At 46.6% G+C, this 22,818-nt stretch overlaps 1 protein-coding gene across 4 annotated transcripts in view; it reads left to right on the top strand.

Annotated features, from left to right (window-relative positions):
• Positions 1 to 20,748, top strand: part of FLVCR2 (FLVCR choline and putative heme transporter 2) — a 67,743-nt gene extending 46,995 nt beyond the window's left edge. For 2 of the 4 annotated variants that reach the window (XM_058429862.1, XM_032134815.2), the window contains 7 exons: positions 6,743 to 6,810; positions 8,014 to 8,117; positions 12,593 to 12,703; positions 14,477 to 14,582; positions 14,704 to 14,815; positions 15,366 to 15,421; positions 20,036 to 20,748. In XM_058429862.1, the coding sequence (XP_058285845.1) occupies positions 6,743 to 6,810; positions 8,014 to 8,117; positions 12,593 to 12,703; positions 14,477 to 14,582; positions 14,704 to 14,815; positions 15,366 to 15,421; positions 20,036 to 20,107 (629 nt within the window). In that variant the 3' untranslated portion in view covers positions 20,108 to 20,748. The remainder of the gene's footprint in view (positions 1 to 6,742; positions 6,811 to 8,013; positions 8,118 to 12,592; positions 12,704 to 14,476; positions 14,583 to 14,703; positions 14,816 to 15,365; positions 15,422 to 20,035) is intronic. The other 2 variants (XR_009210402.1, XR_009210403.1) reach the window with 2 other exon arrangements.
• Positions 20,749 to 22,818: the final 2,070 nt, after the last annotated feature.

Here is a 22,818-nt window from a genome sequence, read left to right as displayed (position 1 = left end):
AGTTGGACATCATGAGTGCATTGACCTCTGACAACCATAAACCTTGTTGTCTCTAACAAGAGGATATTTGAGGCCTCCCTGGGATTCTAGGGCAGATGAGTGCTTCATAAATATTTTCTATGGCTGAAAATGGTGACAGTGGTGATAACTGGGCAATGGTCCCATTCCAAAGGCTGTGGTCCTCAGTGCTGGAGGTTGTTGGTGTTAGGGCCAGGTCACTGACTCGTGAGAACAAGAAACAGAGACAAAATATACCAGAAACATTGTTGCTCCTGGTCATCGAGGGGCTCAAGCCTAGGCCATGCTGTGGGGAGCAAAGCTACTCCTCCTCCTTCCTCTCACATGGCTGGTTGCTTACATGGTCTTTAATCTGACAGAGTAGTTTTAATCCTGTACTTCTGGACACTTTTCCTTATCTATTTGATTAAATGATAACCCAGGAAATAAATAGGAAAGCACTTCTTGAATGGTGGAGTAAGGACCTTAGAAAATCCGCTCCTCTATAGAAACAAGAACAATGACAAAAAATATAAAAATGAATTTTTTCAGAACTTTTAACAAATGGCTTGCAACAATCCAAGCAGCATTTATTCAAGAGAAATGGCTAAATATCAGTAAGAACAGTGGGCCTTGTGTTTTCACTTGTCCTATTCCAAGCCCCTTCTTCCAGGCTCTACAAGTAGCCTTGACTACTACAGCCTTGCAGCCATGGGGCTGTGACATCCAGCAGCCTCACAGCCATGGAGCTTTGAAAACCAACTGTCTCATAGCCATTGGAGGGAGCAAAGTTGATTTGGAGCTCCGCCCCTGAGAATTACTATTTGACCTACCTAGCAGGTCCCTGGAAAAGCCCTATTCATAGGACATGTTGTTATTTAACCTGACTTGGAGTTTGCTCGTGGGAAAAGCCCTATTGCCAGGGCATTTGTTGAAAACAATCAATGGCACTGCTTAACATTGTAGCTGCCTGCAGTGGGGATAACAGTTGGGGTGAACAAGAGGCTGGCTGAAAATGCTGAAAGGAAACTCTGGAGAATATGATGTCCATATGGGGTTCTTTGCCAAAAAGAAAATGATTCTTAGACTGAATCACAGATTTGAAAAAATTTTTGATGGAGGAATCATGTTAATTGCTTTACATGCATTATCTCATTTAATTTTCAAAACAAACCCATGACATAAGCCCTTTGTTTCATTTTATACATGAGGAAACTGAGGCTCTAGAGTTTTAGCTTCTTGGCCATAGGGCAAGAACTATATGCACTTACTCCAACTGTTAATCTTTGCTTTCTTTTCCTACTGTGTTTGTTCCAAATTAAAACAAACAAAAACAAAAACAATTTTTTTTTTTTTAAACAGAGTCTTACTCTGTCACCAGGCTGGAGTGCAGTGGCATGATCTCGGCTCACTGCAATCTCCACCTTCCAGGTTTGAGCAATTCTCCTGCCTCAGCTTCCCGAGTAACTGGGATTACAGGTACCCACCACCACACCCAGGGAATTTTTGTGTTTTTAGTAGAGACAGGGTTTCACCATGTTGACCAGGCTGGTCTTGAACTCCTGACCTCAGGTGATGTGCCCGCCTTGGCCTCCCAACAAAAACAATTTTCTAAAATGCCCTCTATCGATTCAACTAGATGCTTTGAAATCCTCCAGAATTACCCCAGTCCTCCTAATCCCCTTGCAGTTTCAGATTGGACTTTGAAGAACAAAGTGGTTCATACTTTTTACGTTGTACACGTAGTGTTCATATTTAGCTCTGAATTATATGCATTTAAAGAGCATGTGGCTGGGAATTAAGCAGGCAACAGCGTTTCACAGGCACACGTATTGGACATGGGTGGACATGTCTTGGGTTAAGAGCCTTGAGTGCTGGACTCGTAAGTTCAGAGTCGGATCATAAGAAATGGGAGGTCTGAGTTCTGGTGTCAGCTCTGCCAGATACTGAGTGTACCATCTTCATCCATCTGTGCTGCCCATCCTTCATCTCTTTAATACTCTCCACCCCCACTAGAAAACAGTAATGATACTTACTTCCCATTGGAGTGTTCTGAATGGAAGTGAAAGCTTTTAATGCAGTTGAGAATAAAGACATGGCATGCCTCCAGACTGCCAGTCTGCCATTGCCAGACTGCAATGCTATTGCACTGGTAAACTTACTGATTTCCAGCGTTGCTTCTTTGGTCCAAACCAGATTTCACTAAGAGGAGGAGTAACTGTCCTGCAGCTGGTGGTATTGTATTTGTAGTGGCTTTTCAAGTGGTTCTCCCAGCTGATGAGTCAACTGCCCAGAACTGAGGTGCAGCGATAATTGAAGGCCTTGGAGGAAATCGAGGGTCCAAGTGTTGCTGGCTTTTCCCTAGACTTCTGGCTGCACTCTTAGAGGTAGGGTTGAGAGATAAAATAAAGACCATCCAGTTAATTTGAATTTCAGATAAACAACAAATACTTTTAATATAAATATGTCTTATGCGATATTTGTGGCATATTTATACTAAGAACTATTATTTATTTTAAATGTATTTATTTACTATTTTTTTTTCAAAATCTGGCAATTCAGTTTAGAGGGGAAGATGTGCAGGGGTTGAGCTCGTGCTTGATGTTGCTGAAATATCATGTCAGTAAGAAACTGCCAGTAAAACACCCTCCCTCTGTCCTTCAACTTTGGTAATGCGGGAAGACTCGGGGAACCAGAAATTCCACCTGTCTGCCGGTGTCTTTGGTGTGTTTCACAGTAGGGTAAGGTGGGATGGAGAAAGGAACCTTCCTCTGGCTACCTTCTCTTTGTGTCTCTGGGTCTTGCATTCACATGGCCTCCTCTAATGTCTCATGATCAATGGCATAACAACTGCCCTGTTGAGAAGAATTGTTGAAAAGGCTTCTCTTCTAGAAAATGGCATACTCAAAGGGCATACTTTTTCCATAGTTATGCCCCAGCCTTGCTGCCAGCAAGATTATTCATGCTTCTGAATAAACTTCCAGTGCCTCTGGCATCTGAACTCGGAGCCTCAACTTGTGTATCCCAAGGTTCACCTTCCCTTGGGACTCTCAGCACTTTATCATTGTTCCACCTACATGGGCCTAGGGAGGGGGCTTCATGCCCCCTCTAAAATCCTGGCTGAGGAGTGGGCATAAAATCCTTCTCTGGATTCCCAGGAGCTTTGCCGAGGTCAAGCTGGCCCTTTAAAAAAAAAGGACTAAAGGGAAATGCAGAATAACCAAAACCCAAAGATGTGATCTGGGGTCAGTGTTTCCCAGACTTCCCCGAGGATAGGACCCCCTGGGGTGCTTGATTGAATGTGTGCATAGATTTCTGGAAATTCAAATTCAGAAAGTCTGGGTTGGGGCCTAGGAATCTGCTTTCTACCAGCATTCCAGATAATTCTGACTTGCAGCAGAGTTGAGAACCTCTGAGGTAGCTGTGTGATGGGTCTTGAAGCCTCTTCCCATCCCAGCTGCCTCCATGTAAACCCCACCACCTGGGAGCCTGGGTCTGGTCCCTGATCTTTTGTATCTTGAAGGCCATGTATTCTCAAATTCCAGACATTTTAACTAGTGCATTGGGGTTTTATTGTTGTAGTTGCTAAAGATGCAGATTCCTGGGCCCCATTCCAAGAGATTCTGATTCAGTAGTCTTTGGTAGGGCCTCAAAATCTGCAGTTTTAAACTTTAAGGAATTCTAATGTCAGTAGCCACTGGAACACAGTTTGAATAAAATTGTTATTGGCTGGGCTTGATGGCTCACACCTGTAATCCCAGCGCTTTGGTTGGCCAAAGTGGGAGGACAGTTTGAGGTCAGGAATTCAAGACCAGCCTGGTAAACATAGTGAGACCCCAAAAAATTTTTTACAAAGAAAAAAATTGTTTTTGACAAAGGAGAGAAAGAGACTCAGAATGATGACCGAGTCCTTTCTGCCTCTCTAAAGCCTGCCTCCTCAGTAAGTGGCACTACTCCCAGGTGACTGATTCCAGGAATGACCAGGCCTTTCAGGGAAGATCACATTTTCTCTTCCCTGGCCCAGCAGTCTCACCTTGCTGAGGATGATCAGACCTGAATAGAATGCAGTCATCTGTACTCCTGTAAGGGGTACTCATACAGGAAGGAGCATGCATTTCATTCCTGCCCTTCTGTGTGGGATGCCCAACCCCTTTGTTTGGGCAGTAGAGTGGACTTACGCTGGTTAACTGCGTCTGGCAACCTTTGACAATATGGTGAGGGACATCTAGACCAAAGATGGATTCAGAAAATATACATAAGCTCCTGATTCCTCTAAGGTGGGGTTGCAGATACAGTGGAACAGATTGGCAGCCTTCCAGGATGAACCCCTGCTCTTCCTTCCCTCCCGCTGCCCTTTAGCCCCAATTCAGTCTCCTGTCTGGCCTGGAGCAGGGATGGCTGTTTGTTAACCACACTGCTCTAGGGAGCCAGTGCTTCCACCTGGAGCACGATCAGAATCACCTGGGAGGCTTGTTCAAATGCAGATTGCCGGGGGCCTCACTCCCAGAGTTTCTGCTGCAGTAGGTCTGGGGTGGAACAGAGACCACACTTTGGAAACTATTTCACTAAACCATTGAGCCCCAGAAAAACCACTCAGCTTCAGCAATATGGGTCAACCTGTTCAGGACTCTGTTCCACAGGCCTTTATCAGGACCAGTGAGCACTGGTGTATTTTTTTTTTGCTCCCAGTCCTTCTGGATAATTTCCTTTCTTTTTCTGTGGATTCTGCCCTCCTTGGCTCATCCCAGTTAGGAGCGCAGCTGTTCGCCTGAAGCTAAGCCTGAGTTGGAACATTCCTTGCCCTTTGCAGTGTCAGGCTAGGGCAGGCAAGAGGCTTAGAGAGGAGTGGGAGGAATGAATGGGAAGAGGGGAGGAGACTATTTTCTTTCTTCTCCTTCCCACACTCCGACTCACTTTTCAGGAATGTCTCCTTATGGGACCTCTTGACTCGGAAATGGACTTTCTAAGTGGCTGAGTATGTGCTATGAAAGTTAGATGGGAATGCTGCTTGAATGAGATGTTGCTGAGAGCCTCATGATCATTGCAACCATCAGCCTGTCAGTTGTAGTGACGTTCGGGAACATGTCTGGGTTTGTTGGCCCACTGTGGCTCTGTGCTGCTCAGGAGACTGCATTGAGCCCAACCTTGTTGCATCCCTGGGGTGAACTGCTGGGAGAGGCTGGGACATGAGGAAATTGTTCATGACCTGAGCTGGGAAAATCTGATTCAATAATCAGCTTTGTGAGGATGTAAAGCAGAGTGATTAAGATCAAGAAATCTGGAGCCACAGGGCCTGAGTTCAAATCCAGCTCCGTCACTTAATACCTATGTGATTGCAAAGCAAATTATTTCCCATTTTGCAAGATAATTTGACCTTTGCTTAACTTTGTATCTTTTACCCCCTGGGAACCTGATAAAGGGAGTATGTCAACTACCTTTAGGCAACATTGCTTATGATAAAAATGTCCTCTGGTGATACAAATGGACAGAGAGACCTATTCATTCTTGTGGGAAGCCATTCTTTGTGCTTCTCTGAGTACAATGACTCTTTTCACTGGCCTGTCACTTATGGGGCCCCTGGAAGCTACCCCTACGGAATTGTTACAAGTAATAGTGGCACCTGTGAGCATTAAGCCAGGATGGTTGCCATACCCACCTTCCCTTGCACCTTAGCCATCATCTGAAAGACAGTAGCTTCCGGAAGGCTATATGAACTGGGGTTCTATGGATTGGTTCCATTGAAGAGGAACTCCTGAGGCTGCCCTGCCCACAAGCTATGTGTCCTGACTTACACGCTTCCAAGTAAATCTAATACGGAGTGTGCCGGTAGTAGTCTTGTGAGCCTCAATGATTAGTTAAAGTTAGAAAGACCCCCGGCGGGCATTATGGAGTGGCAGTATTTGTTATTTTAACTCTGTGTGCATCTTTATTATCTCTAAAATGGTGATGATAATACTGCCTGCTTTCTAGAGTTGTTATAAAGTGTCTAATCCATCGGTATGTGCAGCCGCCATTGTCATCATCATCATCATCATTGAAGGGAGGCCAGCAGGCCTTTTCTCCTTTGGGTCAGTTCCAGTCTCAGCTACTCACTTGCTGTATGGCTTTGGACAAAGGACCTTACTCGCTAAAGATACAGCCTTTCACAGCATATTCTAGGTGCTCCTTTGGTGAATGAATTGGTAAAGTAGGAGAGTCAACTGAATGCTCTTTAGGATCGCTTCTAGTTCCATGTAATAGATTGTGTGTGACATTGAATCAGCAAAGAAAGTTGGAGGAGGAATGGAGAAAGAGGAGAGAAATCACCTGCAGGGGGAGTGGTGTCAGAGGTCAGAGGTCTGGAGCAGCCTCAAGAAGGGGCAGGGTCATCAGGAGGAGGAGGGTGTCCAGGACTCCTACTGACCACCCCTTAGATCTACCCAACACTTTAGAAGAATGTAGATGACTCTGCCCTGGGAGTAATACTCAACAGAGTCTATTTTCCAGGGCAAATTAAAGGGATCAGAGAGCAATAGTGTGTGGCTAAGGGAAGGTTAAATGGTTACTTTCGGTTGTTTTGAAGTATTTCTTTGAGAAAACTGCAGAGTAGCCTCAGACCTCCCTGGAGTTTTCTTCTCTGAGGATACTGCTCAGAGTGGCAGTGAGATGAGGATTTCTGCCCACCCCCCAAATGCTGGGGGAGAAGTTAGCAATGGCCCCAGAAGAAAGCTGACCCTAATGTTATATTTCTCGCTCCCTCCTTCAGGTCTGAATGCTGGTGCTTTTTATGCCTTGTCCACTCTGCTGAATCGCATGGTGATCTGGCACTACCCGGTAAGGGAGTTCCCTAAGCATGTTGGGCCTCAAGATGATATAGTTTCTAAGTCTGTCTTGGCAGGACCTGGGATGACGGTTAAGTCTTCATTCCCCCCCGTTCTAGGTAGTGTGATATGGTGGTATGCTTACGGGATTTGGCGGGAGATGGCCTTAGATCTCAACCCTAGCTTTGGTGGTACTAAACTGTGTGATGATTTGACAGCGTGACAAGCTAGTTAGTGTTTCTGAGCTCTCATTTCTTTTTTCTGCAAAAGAAGCATAATTACTTCTTGCAAGATTCTTTTTAGGATCAGATAGTAAATAATGACACTTGTGTATGTATACATAATTATATATGATACATGTATTTATTATACAGCATAGTGCCTGGCAACACTGTTGGCAAATATATATAAAAAATATTTCTGAATTTAAATGTTTCCAGAACCCATGAGGGCCCAATACTGAGTGGCCCGGAGTCAGGAATACAGAGATCCAACCCTCTTTTGAAAGGACTAGGCCCTCACACTTGCGGAAGTGGTAGGCTATGTGGCTAAGTGTCCTAGTTTTGGAGTTCAAAGGCCTGGGTTCAGATCCTAGCTTTGAACTTAACATATGCCTTGTGACCTTGGGCTAGTAGGTTAATCTCATTGTGCCTGTTTCTTCATCTGCAAAATGGAGAAGACTGACTGCTAACCTTATGATGGGGAATGGAAGGGAGTAAATGAGACAATGATATGACCTTAGGCATGGTGCCTGGCTTATAGTAAGCACTCAAAAATATATAACGATTATCTTTCCATTTCTCTTGGCATTGATAGTTCAAAAAAATCTAAGAATGGAAATTTTAACATATATATTTTAAATTCCCCATCTGTGAAATGGAATTAATGACAGATAAGATAGAAGAGTTGCTGTGAGGTTTACGTTTTTTAAAAAATTTGCCTAAAAGTAGTTCTAAGAACAGATTTGGTTCATCCTTGTACTCCAGCATCCAATATCATGCACACACAGTCAGGGTTATATTGTTGGGAGGAGTAGTTATTCTGGAATTTTCTCCTAGGCCATCTTCTTACAGTCCATCTTGTCCTGATACATTCTGAATATTAACTCTGATGGAGCCTGAGTTACCTGCCTTTGTTCCTTCACCCCATGGTGACTGTGCTCTGTCCCGGGTCTTGTCCCATCGCCGGGTGATCTTTGGGGCTATGGTTTCCCCAGGGGGAAGAAGTGAATGCTGGAAGAATTGGCCTGACGATCGTCATTGCAGGAATGCTTGGGGCTGTGATCTCAGGAATCTGGCTGGATAGGTCCAAAACCTACAAGTAAGTGACTCATCCTCTTGGACTGAGAATTGGGGACCTGTTTTTTGAAATGACATATTCATAAGCAACATGACTCCAAGTCATCGTTTGGAGATCCTAGTGGCCAAGCAGCTCATTCAAGTTTGACTTCTCTGAGCCTCAGTTTCCTCATTTATCAAATGAGGGAAGCTATTCCCTTCTTAAGATCCCCACAGGATCTTAGGAAGATGAGAGCTACTGGACTTGAAGGCCTAGCATAGTCCTCTTCCCCATCCCCACTCTCTAAGTATCTTTGCAAAAGCGGCAGAGGAGGGAGAAATGAAAATGAATGGGAAAAAAAAATCTCAGCAGTGGAAAGTTTGTGGAAACCCCAAAGAGTGGAGATGAGGAGGAGGTGATTTCACTGCCCTGTTCTCATGGCACCCTGTGGACCCCATGGGGTTAACCAAGGTGCTCTGAGCTTTCTCCAGTTTGCTGTGTATATTATTTTCTAATTATTAATACCTTGCTGGTAAATATTGTAACATACTTTGGACCTGAAAGCCCAGTGCACTTCTAAGAGCCTGGAGCTATTTTAAAAGGTTTTATCAGGCTGGGCACAGTGACTCACATCTGTAATCCCAGCACTTTGGGAGGCTGAGGCAGGAGGATTTCTTGAGTCTAGGAGCTCAAAACCAGCCTGGGCAACATGGTGAAACCCCATCTCTACAAAAAAATACAAAAATTAGCTAGACATAGTGGCACACACCTGAAGTCCCAGCTACTTGGGAGGCTGAGGTAGAAGGATCGCTTGACCCAGGAGGTGGAGGTTGCTGTGAACTGAGTTCACGCCACTGCACTCCAGCCTGGCTCAAGAAAAAAAAGAAAAGAAAAAGTTTTATCAGTGTGCACATGGGTAAAAAAAAATTAAAAGTTTTTAGTGAATGCCAGGCCACTACCCGCCCCATGGATGCCAAATCAGCAGAAGAATCTGCATTTGTAGAAAGCAGCCTGGGTGCCTCCATTCAGCAGCTGGCTTTGGAGAAAATCCTCTGGCGAACAGCAGCCCAACATCCTTCCCTTGTGATTTTCCAGTGCTCCCCGTTCACTGGGTACTCAGTTAGCACTGGCTGGCAGGGCAGCTGCTGGGCTGTACTGTACTGGGGCAGAGCAGTGTCCCCAGCTGCTCTGTCAAGGCCTCCAAAGTTCCCAGTGTCTGCAGGCAACAGACAGTGGCAGACCTGTTCTCTGCCACACAAACCCGCTTCTGTGAGGCTCTGGTCAGACCAGGTCTCATTCTGGCTGCCCTAATCAAAGGCCAATTGAGACCATCCCTAGGGAGGTGGCGACGAGGAGCCTGGCTCGGCTTAATTACTGCTGGCGGGGCTTGGCCGCCATCTCATCGCTGCCATCTGTTAGTTGCTTGCTGTAGCCAGACACAAGAGCGGTGAGGACTGGCCATCCCCAAACCACTGAATAGCAGTGTCCCTTTTTCCAGGGCTTGCTCTGCGGCAGGAGGAGGGAGGGATTGGAATGCTGGCTGGGCTGGGACATGGGCAGCCAGATGATTCAGATGAATTAGAAAAGATAATGAGAGGACTGGGAAGGACACTTTCTCAGCCCTCTTCAGAACCTAGATGTCACCAGTTCCTAGCGTCACGTGATGTCTAAATCCAGTGGTCAGCACAAGATATTTTTCTCCCTGTGCCACTACCCAGGCAGAGAAAGGGCAACTCCCAGTGGGACGAGAGCTCTGTGATCCCATCATTTCGGAGCCAGTCCTCGTCACTCTAAGGCTCCCAGATTTGTCTAGTTTTGTTTGGAGGTTGGAAATTGGGTGGTGAGGTCTGTTTATCTCAGGCTGGGACTACAAATAGTTTTTCTAAACTGGTCAGTGGTTTAGGATGAAGCTATGGTTAAAGCTTCATCCTGGTGAGCTTGTGGGATCATTGGGCAAGACTGGCATCTATGACGTTGCTTTCAGCAGAGTTGGTGGGAAGAGTGTGAGGGAGGAGCGTGAAGGGAGGAGGAAGCTCCTCTACCCTTAGCAGCTGCTTTGAAGCACGAGGTGGGAGCAGCATCCTTTGGAGACTCTGACCTTGAGCTTTTCCAAAGATGCAACCACATAGTGCGTTGTTATTCCTGCATGCAGTAGCAGAAGGGACACAGGTTTCAGATCTAGCTCTGAGTTCACATCCCAGCTCTGCATTTATTCAGCTGGTGACTTTGGACAGGTAACTTGAGTGGCCTGAGCTTCAGTTTCTTCATTGGTAAAATGAGAAATCGTCAGATATTTCTTACAGGATTTTTGTAAAGGTTGAATTGAAATAATAAATGCATATGAAGTGCTTCACAGAATCTGGTACTGAAGAGATGGAGGGTTTAGTTTGACACAACCATAGTGTGCTGGTTGGTGCCTCCACCATGATTCTGGCTTCAGGGGTGATGTGTAAAAAAAAGCTTTAAAGATTTTGGCTGGGTGCGGTGGCTCACGCCTGTAATCCCAGCACTTTGGGAGGCCGAGGCGGGCAGATCATGACATCAGGAGATCGAGACCATCCTGGCTAACACGGTGAAAGCCTGTCTCTACTAAACAAACTACAAAAAACATTAGCCGGGCGTGGTGGTGGGCGCTTGTAGTCCCAGCTGCTCGGGCGGCTGAGGCAGGAGAATGCCGAACCCAGGAGGCGGAGCTTGCAGTGAGCCAAGATCGAGCCACTGCCCTCCAGCCTGGGCGACAGAGCAAGACTCCGTCAGAAAGAAAGAAAGAGAGAGAGAGAGAGAGAGAAAGAAAGAAAGAAAGAGAGAGAGAAAGAAAGAAAGAGAAAGAAAGAAAGAAAGAGAGAGAGAAAGAAAGAAAGAAAGAAAGAAAGAAAGAAAGAAAGAAAGAAAGAAAGAAAGAAAGACAGACAAGAAAAGCTTTAAAGCTTTCATCATCTGAGTCCTGATGTTCATGGTAGGGGGGCAGAGGGATGTGCAGTGCCTGTGCCCTGCCTTAGGTAGTGCAGGGAGAAGAATGCAGGTTGAATTGCAGGAGTTGGGGCTGCAGCAGAGTCCTAGGTGGGCAACATGGGAAGAGAACTGCTGGAGGGGCACAGGAGGGGTGAGCCAGAAATAGAAACCAAGACTTGCTGATGGTACTCCTGAGGGGACCAACACAGGGAAATGTAACAGGGAGTGGGCAAAGATAGAGAAGGTTTCTCACATTGGCTTTGGAAGTCAAGCACTCAGTTCAGGCCGAGAGAATATTCTCTCTTAGTTCCTGCTCTCTGGAGTGGAGTAGTTCAGACTCAACAGAAAAAGCTTTGCTGGGCCAGGCACAGTGGCTCACGCCTCTAATTCGAACACTTTGGTAGGCCGAGGCGGGCAGATCACCTGAGGTCAGGAGTTCGAGACCAGCCTGGCCAACATGGCGAAACCCCATCTCTACTAGAAATACAAAAAATTAGCCAGGCATGGTGGCACATGCCTGTAATCTCAGCTACTTGGGAGGCTGAGGCAGAAGAATCGCTTGAACCCGGGAGGTGGAGGTTGCAGTGAGCTGAGATCACGCCACTGCACCCCAGCCTGTGCGACAAGAGCAAAACTCCATCTCAAAAAAAAAGGACAAAAGAAAAAAAAGAAAAGAAAAGGCTTTGCTGGGTCTGTTGGTCTGTTCAAGTAGGGACAGGAAGAACTTGTAGGTGACAGAGAGCACTGTCCAGCATTGTCATGGGTCTTGGGATAAAGCAGACAAGCAGAATTGGACAGCTTCTGGGGTAGTCCTGAACGTCACCGCCACCTCATCATGGCTGATGTTTGTCCTGTTTTTTCTTTTTTCTGCTGAGGGATGGGAGAAGGAGAAAGGGCTTTGCCCTTCTTGTCTGTGGCTAGGACATGACAAGTCAAGGGGCAGCTTGATGTTGTTGAGTGGGTTCTACAGAAAGGGAACAAAGATATTGTTAAGATGGCTTCATACTTTACTAGTCTTACTTACCCTTTGTAGCATTGATCATGATGTAATTAAATAATTTTTTTGTGTGATCATCGTCTGTCAGTGTCCATCACCCTCATGGAGAGAAAGTTCTATGAAAGAAAATGTCCAAGAACAAGGCCAGGCCTTGGCCTTGTAAGGCCTGTAATCCCAGCACTTTAGCAGGCCAAGGCAGGTGGAACACTTGAGGTCAGGAGTTCAAGACCAGCCTGGCCAACATGGCAAAACACCGTCTCTATGAAAAATACAAAAATTAGCCAGGCGTGATGCGCACAACTGTCCCAGCTACTCAGCAGGCTGAGGCACAAGAATTGCTTGAGCCCAGGAGGTGGAGGTTTCAGCGAGCTGTGATCACGCCACTGCACTCCAGCCTGGGCAACAGAGCAAGACACTGTCTCTGAAAACAAAACAAAACAAAACTCCAAGAACATAGCAGAGGGCTTGACATGCAGCAGATACTTAATAGATGCTTGTGGAATAAATGAATGAATGAGCCTATTAAAGTCAGAAGTGTTTGATTCAATTTCTTTGCCTCTACTTGTAGAGAGACGACCATGGTAGTCTATATCATGACACTGGTGGGCATGGTGGTGTACACATTTACCTTGAACCTGGGACACCTGTGGGTAGTGTTCATCACTGCTGGCACAATGGGGTAAGTTTCACCTCTGGCTGATTTATTAGAAAACACCATGCCGTGGCTCCCAGAGCTTCCAGCATCCTAGAATGCAATATTGATGCCTTTGCTGCCTTCTCACTGACCTCAGGAGATACGGACACGGTGCCCAGGGGTCTTGGTAATACTTGTAGTACTTCCAAAGGCAGCCTGGGCTGTCTGTTCTTTTGGGATGGAATGAAGCATGAAGCACACCCTTCCCGATCTCTTGGAGGCTAGAACCTGTTTAGAGTCTTTTTCAGCTTTGCCTGGACAACATGGGATTATGGAAAGTACACAGGGCTTGGAACCAGAGACTCTGGGTCCTGGTCTCAGTTTTGTTGCTGCCTACCTGTTAGACCATGGGCACAGCACTCGACCATTCTGAGCCTCAATTTCCTCGTCTGTAAAGAAAGATAATAAATCCCAGCACTTTGGGAGGCCGAGGCAGGCGGATCACGAGGTCAGGAGATCGAGACCACGGTGAAACCCCGTCTCTACTAAAAATACAAAAAAAATTAGCCGGGCGTGGTGGCGGGCGCCTGTAGTCCCAGCTACTCGGAGAGGCTGAGGCGGGAGAATGGCGTGAACCCGGGAGGCGGAGCTTGCAGTGAGCCGAGATTGCGCCACTGCACTCCAGCCTGGGTGACAGAGCGAGACTCCGTCTCAAAAAAAAAAGAAAGATAATAGTGGCCTGCCTTGTTGAGTTGTTGGAGAGATTGGGAAAGATAATAGATATGAAAGCATCAAGAAGCGTGGTGCAAATGTAAGAAATTAAAGTTGCTAGGTGCGGTGGCTTGACGCCTGTAATCCCAGCACTTTGGGAGGCCAAGGCAGGCGGATCACGAGGTCAGGAGTTCAAGACCAGCCTGGCCAATATGGTGATACCCCATCTCTACTAAAAAATACAAAAATTAGCCAGGCATGGTGGCGCACACCTGTAGTCCCAGCTACTTGGGAGGCTGAGGCAGGAGAATCGCTGGCACCTGGGAGGCGGAGGTTGCAGTGAGCCAAGATCGAGCCACTGCACTCCAGCCTGGGAGACAGAGTGAGACTCTGTCTCAAAAAAAAAAAAAAAAGAGAAATTAAAGTTGGAATTTTCTAGACCTGTTGTATGAGAAAACATAGGAAACAATACCTCTTTCACAGGAGTCTTTGTTCAGCTCTGCTTCCCAGTTATTTTCCTATGGGCAGTATATGAGTGTGTGTGTGTGTGTGTGTGTGTGTGTGTGTGTGTGTCTGTCTGTCTGTCTGTATGTGCATGTGAAAGAGAGAAAGAGGGAGAGAGCATGTGCTGGCACTCAGTCTTCAGCTGGCTCTTCTCTGGATGGAAATAAGGAGGACTCTAAGCTCCTCCTTCCAGGTCCCAGAGAGCCATGGAGATGCTGCTCAATATCCAGGAACTTCCCACTCCCAGCACAGGACCTGTGTACCCAGGACATAGTCTTTCAGCTGAAGGTTGAACACACCAGGCATCCTTGCCCCTTCTGTAAATGCTGACTCTGGCTGTCACTGATGGCAAGATGGAGAAGCAGCAAGGGATCCCAGAGGCCTGCTGAGCACAAGGTCTCCCTGTGAACTTCTTCCTGGCCTTCAGGGGTGCCCCTCTCCTTGGTATGACCACTTAGAGGATGCCCAGATCATTAGAGGGCCTAGTATGTCTTGCTGGGAAGAAACAAAACAACAAAGGGAGTCCTAAGGGAGGAGGTGGGCTCCCCATCCTTCTTGTTCTGGAAGTTCTTCATCCCCTTGTTTCTCTGGTCTGGACTTCAGCTTCTTTATGACTGGCTATCTCCCACTGGGATATGAGTTTGCTGTGGAGCTCACGTACCCAGAATCAGAAGGCATCTCCTCCGGCCTCCTCAACATATCTGCACAGGTAGAGCTCGTATTTCCTGTTTGTTTCCTGGCTGGGAGGGCATTGCATCATGGCAGCTCAGTTCTTCCTCATGAGTTAGTTGACTGGGCCCTTGTTTCCTATCTTCTTTATGCCTTTCTAGGTATTTGGGATCATCTTTACCATCTCCCAGGGCCAGATTATTGACAACTATGGAACCAAGCCTGGGAACATCTTCCTGTGTGTGTTCCTTACTCTTGGAGCAGCCCTCACTGGTGAGTTGGAGCCTGAGGGCAAGATGAGGCTCAGGTTGGCAATTTGGGACCCTAGTTTCTCGATGGAGCAACAGATAGGGAGTACGTACGTAGGGGGACAGATGTAAGGGTTTGTTGGGGGATCTGTCTGGGAGGCAGCACATTGTTTTGGTAGAATGAGCATGGGTTTTGGAGCCAGAAGACTCATATTGGAATCCCAGACTGTGACACTGACTTCCATAGCTATTGACCTTGGACAAGTGGACCAACCTCTGGGAACCTCAGTTTTTAATCTGTAAAATGAGGATTGTTGTGATGATTAGAGCAATGTGTGCAAAGTCCCTGATCCATAAGTGAAGGCCACTGTCATTGTTGGCTTCTGCCTGTCAGGGACGGCAGTGATCCTCGGGCTCTCTCAAGTTGGCTGATGGTGCCCTCAGCCACCAGCTCTCTTGACTATCTGAAGTAAGTTTGGGATACCTGTGACCCTTAGGAAATGAAGGTTTCTTCTCTTGGATGAACGTGATAACTGTGTTTTTGTCTCTCTTACTTCTCAATCTATCACCCTTAGCATTCATTAAGGCAGATCTCCGGAGACAGAAAGCAAACAAAGAAACTCCTGAGAATGTGAGTATGTGGGAGCTTTGTGGGGCTGAGATCAGGGTCCAAGCCTTTTGATGAGGATGTGGCAACATAGATGGGGCAGGGAGAACTCCCACAGGGACTGGTTTTGTCATAGCTGGGAGACCAGTTCATCACTTACACATGGCATCCTAAGACTTTCCTCAGTGGGCGTTTTTGGCAATTGCTTTCTTGCTACCCTTTCTCGGACTCTTCTCCCACTTCCTACCCTCTTCCTGGAGCCCCCGGCCTCATCCCCAGACTGTTGTCACAGGCTGCTGAACAGGACCCCTGACTGGATCTTGAGCCAAGTCCTGAGGCTCTGGCTCCACTGCTTTCAGCCTGGGGTCAGTGGCTGGGGAGGAAGGGGAAGCCCGGCTCCACCACTCTGTCATGGCAGTGGTGGCCCTCAGGCTGTGACTCTCCTGGCATGTGACAACTCCTTAGGCAGGGCCATGGGGATGGAGCCAAAGAGTTGCCAGTAGGGCTCTGAAAGGACAAGTCAGGAAGCAGGAGCTGGCGAGGTAGGAGAGGAGAGGACCAGGAGTATGACCTAGAACAGAAAAGTGTTTTCCATCTGTTCTAACAAGCCGGGAACCACTTTAAACAAAATGTTAGGTATCAAATCTGAGTGATGATGAAAGGAATTTCAAATCTGAGAAAGAGTAAAGGTAAGATATTTCTTCAAAAATTAAAAAAAAACTTATAGAGGTAACACATGCTCTTTGTAGAATAAGTAAAAAATACAGAAAAGTGTACAAAATTTAAAAATCATCCCGTAATTTCTTCATTTAGAGATGAGATGCTTTTTGATCTCATTGATTGCTGCATGTCTGTATCCACTTATAATATATACATGGATATATGAATATGTGTATATAAATGCATATTTTTAAACAAAAATAAAACTGCTTTTTTCACTTATTGCAAGCACTTTATCAGGCAACTAGTCTCTTACAACATACTTTTTTTTTTTTTGAGACAGAGTCTTGCTCTGTCACCTAGGCTGTAGTGCAATGGTGCGATCTCAGCTCACTGCAGCCTCTGCCTCCCGGGTTCAAGTGATTCTCATGCCTCAGTCTCCCAAGTAGCTGGGATTGCAGGTGCACGCCACTATGCCCAGCTAATGTTTGTATCTTTAGTAGAGACGGGGTTTCACCATGTTGGCCAGGCTGGTCTCAAACTCCTGACCTCAAATGACCCACCAGCCTTGGCCTCCCGAAGTGCTGGGATTACAGGATTGAGCCACTGTACCCGGCCTACAACATACTTTTAATGCCTGCATAGTGTTCCTTTATATGGATAAGCCATGACTTATTTAGCAATTTTCCTGTCTGTGGACATTAAGGTTGTTTTGAATTGTTACAAATAATATTGTGATTAATATGTTGGAAACTGAATCTTTGTGCATGTTCTCAAGTACCGTATTTCCTGGAGAAATGGATTAATGGTCATGCCCATTTCAAAGACTTTGGTATGTGTTGCTAAACTGTCCTCTAGAAAGGTACTTTGAGTACCAGCAATTTCTATTGCTAGGCAGTCATATGAGTGCCAACACTGAGTATTTTTCATTTTGAAAATCTTTGCCAATTTTCTAAGGCAAGAGATATCTGTAAGGGATATTTTTAGTGTTTGAAGGATCTGTGTTGGCAGATAGATGATAATCTTTAGGTCTTTACTATTTGTCTTTTGCTATTACGTTCTAGAGTTGGCAGGCAGCAGCAGACAAGCATGTGGAAGAAGGAGCCTAGAACAGGAAGTTCACTGGGGAGACAGGGAAGGCCTTTCAGCAGGAATGATGTTCTTTAGTTCTGTGTCAGGGCCACAGTATGGCCACTGTGGAGATGGATTTTCACCCACGCTGTGTACAAGGGGACATAATGATTTGGTACACTGGCCGGGCGTGGTGGCTTATGCCTATAATCCCAGTACTTTGGGAGGCCAAGGTGGGCGGATCAGGAGTTTGAGACCAGCCTGGCCAACATGGTGAAATCCTATCTCTACTAAAAATACAAAAATTAACCAGGCTAGTGGCGCACGCTTGTAATCCCAGCTACTCGGGAGGTGGAGGTTGCAGTAAGCTGAGATCGTGCCACCGCACTCCAGCCTGGGTGACAGAGCAAGACTCCGTCTCGAAAAAAAAAAGAGAGAGAGAGAGAGAAATGATTTGGTACACTTGGGTAAATATATGTATAGTGAGTCTGGGAAAAGGTGCCTAGTGAAAGGTTTCAGTTTGGAACGTGATGTATTATGTCAAGTGACATGAGATTTTGCTGTGTTGACTTTATAACCTGTGTTTATGTTGACAGACATAGGCAAATGAAGAAAATAAAAATCACCTATAATCCTGCTTCCCAGAGATAACCTAGTAGCATTTCTAGTGTTGTAGTCTATGGACATGCTTGTGTATATTTTGTTTTCTACCCTGCTTATTTACTTAGTATAGCTTGATAACATTTCTACACCATTACATTATACCACAACCTCATGTCTACTGTATGTTTCCATCTCACTCAATATTTCAGTTGTTCCACTGTTTCATTATTCTTGCAGCCAGCTCTTTGTGCACATGGACCAGGTTTGTTAATCAAGGTTACAATTGTTGGCTCAGTCTCTTTTGAGTGTGGGGTGCTGGAAATAGCGCTGAGTAGGAATAAGAGCCTTAGGTTCCAATAAATGGTGCTCACCTGTCTTGTGTCCCTGGATAATTCACTATGTGTCTGTAGATCTCCCTGGCACCTGTGGCAGCATGGTATTATGGGGGGTCAAAATCATGCTGGGACTGACAGCAGCAAGGAAGCCAGGGCCATCACAGAGCAGCCCTCCTCTGGATCCGTGACATTACACACCCCATGGCAGCCGGTGTAACTCAGAGACCTGCAGACAAATTCATTGTCAGAGTCAGGTGAAGACTGGGCACACAGCAGATCTGGCCAGACCTGCTCTTTCTAATCAGTGAGATGTATAGTTTAGGGAAAAAGAGATAGGACTTCAGGGACAGGGTAATGATTGACCTTGACTATGAACACCTTATTGGTTTGGGTTTCCATTTTTCTTCTAGCACATAGACAGTAGTTGCACTTCTGTCTCCACTAATTTGTTTCCCGTTTGTGATTGTGATTTTGAAGTGATGGCTTTGGAGGAGGCGGGCATGGTGTGTGTGCGTGTGTGTGTGTGTGTGTGTGTGTGTGTGTCAGAGAGAGAGGGGAGACTAAGTGACTGAAATAGGCTGTTAGTTGCCTGAATGATGGCTCCTCATGGCTGAGGCTGACTTGATGCAAAGTGTTAGCAAGATTGAGAATGGGAAGGTTGGATTCTACAGCTGTCGCCGTTGCCACAAACAGGCACTGAGACACTCACTGGGGAAGAAAGTACCATTTGTCCACTTGACATTGGCTTCTGTCTTAGCCCTGTGCATGTCCTCTAGGCCTTGAGTAGTGTTGGCTGTGTGGTGCTGCACCTGTGCCCGTGGCTGTGTGGTGCTGCACCTGTGCCCGTGGCTGTGTGGTGCTGCACCTGTGCCCGTGGCTGTGTGGTGCTGCACCTGTGCCCGTGGCTGTGTGGTGCTGCACCTGTGCCCAAGGCATTCTTGTGAATCAGAAGAACCCTTGAGGTCACAGACAAAGAACTTCTTAAAACAGTAGACAAAGGCCCAGGTTGGCAGTATGTACCTAGGGGCCCCGCAGGATTATTTCCAGGCCATGTTTAATTCTAAACTCACCTAAAAAGTGTGACTTAGACTTTCCTGTAAATGAATCCTGTGCCATCCCTCCCCTAGAAAGCTAAAGCCATTGAGCTTACGTATGCAATTATGCATGCTGCTTTGGCATCTACTGCATGTTCATTATGATAGTATTCCTCAGCTGGGTGCAGTGGGTCACACCTGTAATCCCAGCATTTTGGGAGGCCAAGGTGAGTGCATCACCTGAGGTCAGGAGTTCGAGACCAGCCTGGCCAACATGGTGAAAACCTGTCTGTACTAAAAATACAAAAATTAGCTGGGCATGGTGGTCGGCACCTATAATCCCAGCTACTCGGGAGGCTGAGGCAGGAGAATCACTTGAACCTGGGAGGTGGAGGTTGCAGTGAGCCGAGATCATGCCATTGCACTCCAGCCTGGGCAGCAAAGTGAGACTCCATCTCAAAAAAAAAAAAAAAAAGTATTCCTCATTCTGGGGCTGCCTCCAAATGGGTGTTGTTGGAAATTCTGAGGGAATCGCAGACCTGGCACTTTGGACAGTGATTTGATGGTTAGTTGAGGTGAGTTTTCAGCTGTCAGAACGTGGAGGGAAAAGGGGCTTTGCTTCTGTTTCAGTCCCGAGAGCGACCCTGGAAGAGTGGCACTCGGAGCTGAATCATTTGTGGTGGCCTTGGCATCATAGAAAGCTTGCCCTTTTTCCCTCTGATGACCTCATGACGTTGCGTGGTGTGTGTTTGTGGGTGCATTTATGGCAGGGGCTGGTTGCTTCTTTTCTTGTTCCCTTTCTTGGCTCTCTGGGATGCTGAGTGGCCCCTGGCTCTTGTATTCCCCACTGATCAGTCATGGCCAGGCAGCTGCTCCAGCCAGGGTGGAGTCCTGTGCCTTTACCCACAACACTGCCTGTTTGTTTTGCTTTATAGAAACTCCAAGAGGAAGAGGAGGAGAGCAACACCAGCAAAGTGCCCACTGCTGTGTCAGAGGATCATCTCTGAGAGGAAAGTGGTGACAACTCAGGGAACGTGAACACCCCACCTTTTCCTTCAGCACGGCTCTCACCGCCAGCACGAAGGGCTTCGCTAGAGATGTTTTTGGAGGGAACCAGTGGGACTATTTGTGGCGTGGATGGCCCATTCCTCCTAGAACCCACGTAAGAGCTTGGATGATTTAGTTGGAGAAAATTGCACCTATCACCAAATGCAAATTTGATTCCCACCTCCACCCCCTTTTAGGTTATGGGAGTTGGTGTTGGGACAGGGTGGCGGAGAATATTGGAGCCAATCCTAGCTTGGTCTCTTGCCTTCCCTCTTTTCCTCCATCCATCATGGACAATGCCTGCAAAATTTTCACAGGAAGAAAGCTTATTCAGGATATTAACTTGAAATTTCCAGTGTCCTAAGAGCCTCTCATGAAGCCCAGTTCTAAGAAGTGGCAAGCTGCTCTGCCGGGGTCACCTCCTGGGTCATCGGTCTGATTGCTCAAGTTCTGCGGGAGAGGAAGCACCACTAGAACCACTCCATCGGAACAGCTCCACTGGGACTTGTGGGCCTAAATTGTCCTGGCCTAACGGGTCTGTCTCCAAACCCTCTTTCCTAAGAGCTGAGCAAACCAACCATCAATAAACTTGACAAAAGACTTTGTTGTGGCCATGACAGAGATACCTACTCGGGAGGGCGACCTACCTAGGTGTGATCGTGCTGGGGGCTACCTTCTGAGTATATTTGTGGAAGCCCATATTTGGGAACTCTGGTAGCTTGAGTTGGGAATGGGAAGGTTCTTTTTTACAGAAGTACTTCCCCAGGGACGCCTGTGTGTCAGTCATCTCTGATGCCTTTATCTCGATGCTGCATTGGGAATCTCAGCCATCAGCCCAAGTGCTTGTTTTATTCCAAGGCAGGGTAATCCCAGCCAACTTACTCTAACCTTTGCTGAAAACTAATCTTGATTCATTCCACTCTGACAAATCCAAAGCTGCTTCTGAGAGATAAGAGGGAAGGGGTAGAAGGAAAGGCGCCCCTTGAAATGGGAATTGAGTCTGTTAGAATTAAAAGCTTATCTCACCTCTGCTGGGGACAGGATTTGCACCAACCCCTCTCCTCACCTGCTTTGAGCAATAATCTTTTTTTTTTTTTTTTTGAGACGGAGTCTCGCTCTGTCGCCCAGGCTGGAGTGCGATAATCTTTATCAGATATTCTAAACCTAAAGGGATTCCCTTTAAACCAACTCAAGCTGACCTTTCCTATCTAGCCTACTGTTTGGCTGTACTCATGGGCTTTGGTAATATCTCCTAAAAATGAGATTTTGGTAATTTCTCCTATGCACTGGGCAACTGTGATCGTGACCATTGTGCTGTCTTGCTCCAGCCACTGCCCTGGCCTCAGCGTATCAGGGCAGCCTGTGCTGGCTGCAATACTGTGGTGCTTGGGCCACTGCCTGAGAGGAGCCAGGTTTGTGTGTGTCTGCGTGTGTGTGTGTTTGTACAGATTTGAGCAATGGCTGCAAGGAACGTGCTGTATGTAATAGAAGAAAGAAGTCCACGTTTTCGGCAGAAGTAGTGAGTCAGTGTGGAAGAGAGGTGGGGTGTGCTTTACTTTTTGATAAAGAGAAAGATGTTTACTCATCAACTCTTCAAAAGGTATTAACAAAGTGTTTACCAAACCTATTGCTTTATTTTAAAAACATAATTTGTGTTTTCTATTTGTAAGATCAGACGTTTCAAGGCAATAAAAACTTCTCAGAAAGTGGTCTGCCTTATCATTCGGTGGAACAGAGATGGCTCTTAGAAGTCCCTGCAAGACTGTCACACATTCCTGAGGCTCCTGTCTCAGGTGTAGGGAAGGGCTGGGCTGGGGCGGGGGAGTGTGAGGCTAGAGAAGCAGCAACTGTGGCCTTCCACAGGAGCATCTCACTGTTGCCAGACCGTACCATCTGGGAGGGATATTTTTTAAAGACAAGGCTGTAAAGGTTACTGTCTGCCTACATGGAGGGACTGCAACTCAACATCCAGCACATGACCCTGACCTCTCTCCACGCTGTGTATGCGCTGGAATGTGAGTGACTGCTGATGAGAGAGTCCACTGTTGTTTCTGGCTCTGCCTCAAAGGGTGGTTGAAATGTTTGTTCTCTGATTACCTCAGCCATGCACCAGCTTGCTGTGGCTGGGGCCCACGGCTCAGTCCCAGCAGCTGCAGTCCTGCGTTACCATTTTTCTTCCTAACTGTCCAACTTCCCGTTGCTCATCCCTCCCCAGTTGTGATCACCTTGTGCATGTTACTTGAATATGCTGCTACTATCTGTGTTCTGTACATTTTTTTCCCTAGAGAGTTGTACCATGCCTGTGGCATTCTAGCACTGTTATTTATTAGCAATTCTTAGCTGGGGAGGAACAACATTATGATTCTATTTTAAATGATCTAGCAAGGGACCCAAGCCTGGGCTGTTAAGAAATCTAATATCCGTAGTGTCTGCTAAATACTCTAACTATATATTTCTTTAGATCCTTAGGGACCCTGCCTTTACTAATCTGGAATCACTTTTTTTTTTTTTTTTTTTTTTGAGGCGGTGTCTCGTTCTGTCACCAGGCTGGAGTGGAATGGCACGATCTCGGCTCACTGCAACCTCCGCCTTCCTGGTTCAAGCGATTCTTCTGTCTCAGCCTCCCAAGTAGCTGGGACTACAGGCACGTGCCACCATGCCCAGCTAATTT

This window comes from Hylobates moloch, unplaced genomic scaffold (genome assembly GCF_009828535.3).
Source record: "Hylobates moloch isolate HMO894 unplaced genomic scaffold, HMol_V3 SCAFFOLD_16, whole genome shotgun sequence".
NCBI classification, from domain to species: domain Eukaryota; kingdom Metazoa; phylum Chordata; class Mammalia; order Primates; family Hylobatidae; genus Hylobates; species Hylobates moloch.
The sequence above is the reverse complement of the archived record's forward strand: the minus strand, read 5'-3'. Positions and strand labels throughout refer to the sequence as shown.